This window comes from Lolium perenne, chromosome 3 (assembly GCF_019359855.2).
Source record: "Lolium perenne isolate Kyuss_39 chromosome 3, Kyuss_2.0, whole genome shotgun sequence".
Lineage (NCBI taxonomy): Eukaryota > Viridiplantae > Streptophyta > Magnoliopsida > Poales > Poaceae > Lolium > Lolium perenne.
This window is the reverse complement of record NC_067246.2, coordinates 105,240,250-105,244,943: the sequence shown is the minus strand read 5'-3', so window position 1 is coordinate 105,244,943 and position 4,694 is coordinate 105,240,250. Positions and strand designations below refer to the sequence as shown.

Below are 4,694 nucleotides of genomic sequence, written 5' to 3'. Positions count from 1 at the left end.
AACAGATTGCTAGATGGATAACAATTGAAATGAAGAAAGCAAAAAAAACCCTAACGGACCGCCACGGCCACGGACACGGTGCTGATCATATAACTCTCACCAATCTCACGCACGCTCGCCGCCGTCCAAATCCCCACCTTCACCCCCATCAACGGCCTCCGATCCCGCCACGTCTCGTCACAAAACCGCCCCGCACCTCACCCACGTACGCTGCCCACCTCCCTGCCGCTATATAAGCTCCTCGATCGCCTCCTCCCCGGCCGTACAGAGCTCAAGAGGTAGACGAACCCACTCGCGCGCCAAGAATCGCCATGGCCACCACCTTCCTCCTATCGGCTGTCGTCGCTGCTTGCGCAATTCTCGCCTCCGTCTCCGCGTCCTCGCCGCGGGTGCTCACCGTCGGCGGTGACGCCAGGGGGTGGAGGCAGCCGGCGCCCGGCGAGGAGACCTACAACCACTGGGCCAGCAGGAGCCGCTTCCACGTCGGAGACCTCCTCTGTAAGCACCACCTACGCACGCAACCATCAAGGTCGTGCTCGCATTCTCCATTATAACGTCGGCCGTTCCGTCCATTTGGCTTGCAGACTTCAGGTACGCGAAGAACGACTCGGTGCTGGTGGTGACCCGCGACGACTACAAGGTGTGCCGCGGCGACCGGCCGGCCCTCCGGCTGGACGGCGGCGAGGAGGCCAGGCTCCGGCTCGAGCGGAGCGGCCCCCTCTACTTCATCAGCGGCGCGCCGGGGCACTGCGACGCCGGGCAGAGGCTCACGGTGCGCGTCATGGCGCAGCACGACGACGCCTCCTCCTCCCCGGCGGATGCCCCCGCCGCCTCCACGAGGCCGGGGTCCGGGTCGGGAGCTGTGAAGGCCGGCGACGGGAAGACCAGCGCCGCCGCGGCGTCGGTTCGCGCGTCAGTCGGCGATGTGCTGTCGCAGCCGCTGGGGTTCGTGGCGGAGCGGCATTTCGTCGAGCAGGCTGCGGGCGTGCGTGAGGGAAGGCCGGCGGCGACAGCGGCGCGGCAGTCGACGCGCGCGCGGGCTCCTCCCGGCGAGGCGCGGCGGCCGTGGGAGGCGAGGCGAGGGAGGGAGAGGAGGGTGCTCACCTCGGTTGCGGCGCGGGGAGAGGTGGAGAGCGGCGGGCGACGCGGCGACGACGGCGACCCGGCCTGTTGCTGCGCGCGACGGTGGCCTCGCTGCTGCGGGCAACGACGACGGCGGCGGCGCGTGGAGCTTCGGCGATGGCGACGGCGGCGGCTACGGCAAGAGCTGCGGGCGACGACGCGGGCGACGGCGAGCTCGGGCCTGTCTGCGCGCGGAGGAGCTGTTGATTTGGCGAAGTTTTGCCACGCCTAAGTGATAACACAGGGGAGAGGGCCTTTGGTACCGGTTGGTGGCACCAACCGGTACGAAAGACCTTTCGTACCGGTTGGTGGCACCAACCGGTACCAAATCTTTTTTTTAGTTTTTCTTTTTCTTTTTATCTTTTCTGTTTCTTTTTTACTTTTCTGTTTCTTTTTTACTTTTCTGTTTCTTTTTTACTTTTCTGTTTCTTTTTCTTTTATTTTCTATTTCTTTTCTTTTTATTATTTTCTATTGCTTTTCTATTTCTTTTCTATTTCTTTTCTTTCCTTTTCTTTTCTATTTCTTTTACTTTTCTGTTTCTTTTTACTTTTCTGTTTCTTTTTCTTTTATTTTCTATTTTTTTTCTTTTTATTGTTTTCTATTGCTTTTCTTTTTCTTTTTCTTTTCTATTTCATTTCATTTCTTTCCTTTTTTTTATTTCTTTTTTTCTTTTCTGTTTCTTTTTTACTTTTCTGTTTCTTTTTCTTTTCTTTTATTTTCTATTTCTTTTATTTTTATTATTTTCTATTGCTTTTCTTTTTATTTTCTATTTCTTTTCTTTCCTTTTCTTTTATATTTCTTTTCTATTTGTTTTCTTTACTCCCGCCACGACGCCGTCCTCGCGGGAAAGTTTCCCGCCACGTACGACGTCGCGCGGGAAACTTTCCCGCCACGACGCCGCGCGTGGGAGAAAAAAGGCGGGAAAGAAAGGGCGGGAATTAAATTTTATTACGAGTGAACTCGAATTAAAAGTACATAGCTTAACTAAAAATTAAAGATACATGGCCAAATTCTACTGTTGGAGTCATTCAGTCATACTCGTGCCTAGCCCTGTAGTAGTCGCCACTGTAGTCGTCGTAGTCGCCGTCATCATCGTCGCTGGCATCGGGGTCGCGGTACTCGAACGTCGGCGGGTGAGCACGCGTGGGCTGGGACTGAGGGTAGCGCAGGCGGGGGCCACGGTAGGCCATGACGCCCTGGAGAGTCCGGCCGCGCCACCACAGCCGACGGCCGGCCTCGTTGAAGTTCGGAGGAGGCGGGCCACCCTCCTCGTGCCTGGCAAGCGCCCTCTCACGCCGATTGATGAAGAAGCTTTCCCAAGTCGGGCTGTAGTCGGGATGCCACTGGGGATTCCTCCGCTGCTCTGGCGTGAGCTCGAAGTAGTAGTGGTTCGTGATGGCCATCTCGCGCGCCACACCTAGAGGGACAGGAGGGACCGGTACGCCTCCGACGCTCAGCAACCAGCCGGTAGGGACGCGGTAGCCCGGCGGGCAGGGGTAGTTCGACGCGCAAAGCGCCTCCGCCTCCCGGAGGGTTAGAGATACGATGGAAGCCATGTGACCTGGTGATGAGGTTTGCAGATATGAGTCTAGATGTGATATGTAAATGGTGGCCAAGCCAACATATATATAGTGAAAAAATGGCGGGAGGACGGAGGCGGGAACCGGTGGAAAGCGCGGGAAGAAAATAGGCGGGAAGACAGAGGCGGGAACCGGTGGAAAGCGCGGGAAGAAAATAGGCGGGAAGACAGATCGAGGCAAACCTTTAGTACCGGTTGGTGGGTGCAACCGGTACTAAAGCTGTCGGCAGGATAAGGACGCCCTGCTCGATGAGATAAAGTATGTAGCGCACGACGCCCTGTCGGTGGGATAAGGACGCGTGGGTAACCTTTAGTACCGGTTGGTGGGTGCAACCGGTACTAAAGCTGTCGGCGGGATAAGGACGCCCTGCTCGATGAGATAAAGTATGTAGCGCACGACGCCCTGTCGGTGGGATAAGGACGCGTGGGTAACCTTTAGTACCGGTTCGTGTCTGCAACCGGTACTAAAGCTGTCGGCAGGATAAGGACGCTCTGCCTATAAAAGGAGCATCGATACACCATGGGAAGCAGCTCAACAAGCCAACATGGATGGAGAGTTTCATCACCATGGATGGAGGAAAGGGTTGGGAAATCTCCCGTGGCGGAACTTGTCGAAGATGCCCTTGGTGCACACGCCCTATGGCATCTTCGGAAGTTCCGCCTCGGAAAAATTTCCCTGCAAGCCCGTGGAAGACTCCATCTCCTCTAACAATGTTGAGGAAAGGGTTGGGAAATCTCCCGTGGCGGAACTTGTCGAAGATGCCCTTGGTGCACACGCCCTATGGCATCTTCGGAAGTTCCGCCTCGGAAAAATTTCCCTGCAAGCCCGTGGAAGACTCCATCTCCTCTAACAATGTTGGGGAAAGGGTTGGGAAATCTCCCGTGGCGGAACTTGTCGAAGATGCCCTTGGTGCACACGCCATATGGCATCTTCGGAAGTTCCGCCTCGGAATTTTTTTCCTGCAAGCCCGTGGAAGACTCCATCTCCTCTAACAATGTTGCAGAAAGGGTTGGGAAATCTCCCGTGGCGGAACTTCTCGAATATGCCCTTGGTGCACATGCCCTATATATGGCATATTCGGAAGTTCCGCCTCGGAAAAATTTCCCTGCAAGCCCGTGACTTAACTAGTAAAACAAGCCAACCATCTCCATTGTTAATATCTTACATACAGTAACATCATTACACAAAAGTGATTTCCATATTGAGATACACAAGTTATACTCCATCTCCTCTAGTCTTCTGAGTTTTCTTCGCCCGTTTCCCTTTCTTCTTATCGCGACGCAACCATGGACAATCTTCATTGTTTAAGATGATGCTTGGGTCAATTTTTACCTTGAAGGGTGGAATATCGTCAAACTTATTATAATCTTCTCGACATGTCTGTCTTGTCCTCTACTCCCACGATGTTTCTTTTTCTGAAAGAACTATGTGCCGCTTTGGCTCATCGTATGATGTGTCGTCTTGCCTTTCTTTTCTTTTTTTCGGTTTGCTAGACATATCCTTCACATAAAAAACCTGAGCCACTTCACCGGCTAGGACGAATGGTTCGGTGTCGTACCCAAGATTCTTGAAATCCACCGTAGTCATTCCGCATCGCGGGTCTACCTGCACCCCGTCTTTCAAAGTTGAACCATTTACACCGGAACAAAGGGACCTTGAAATTAGGTCCATAGTCAAGTTCCCATATCTCCTCTATGTACCCATAATATGTGACCTTGTTCCCATTGCCATCTTCTGCATCAAAGCGGACACCACTGTTTTGGTTGGTGCTCTTTTTGTCTTGGGCGAAAGTGTAAAATGTGTTCCCATTAATCTCGTACCCTTGAAAAGTCGATATAGTAGAAGATGGTTGCTTGGCCAACAAGTACAGCTGCTCGTCATCGGTGACATTCATGAGACGTGTTTGCAACCAACCGCCGAAATGCTTCATTTGTTCTCCATCAATCCAATCTTCACGTTGCTCGGTATTTAGAGCGTAAGATCTCCTTGTG

At 53.3% G+C, this 4,694-nt stretch overlaps 1 protein-coding gene across 1 annotated transcript; it reads left to right on the top strand.

Moving 5' to 3' along the window:
* Positions 1-4,274, top strand: LOC127339528 (early nodulin-like protein 14). Its single transcript, XM_071827289.1, has 3 exons — positions 1-498; positions 585-1,169; positions 4,267-4,274. Exons 1-3 carry the CDS (start codon positions 312-314, stop codon positions 4,272-4,274), a joined length of 780 nt encoding a protein of 259 aa, XP_071683390.1. The 5' UTR covers positions 1-311.
* Positions 4,275-4,694: the final 420 nt, after the last annotated feature.

Bases quoted from the DNA above. Each gene is read 5' to 3' on its own strand.
- LOC127339528 (XM_071827289.1), top strand. From the start codon at position 312: ATGGCCACCACCTTCCTCCTATCGGCTGTCGTCGCTGCTTGCGCAATT. The intron at 499-584 runs GTAAGCACCACC...TTTGGCTTGCAG, and splicing joins CCACGTCGGAGACCTCCTCT to ACTTCAGGTACGCGAAGAAC.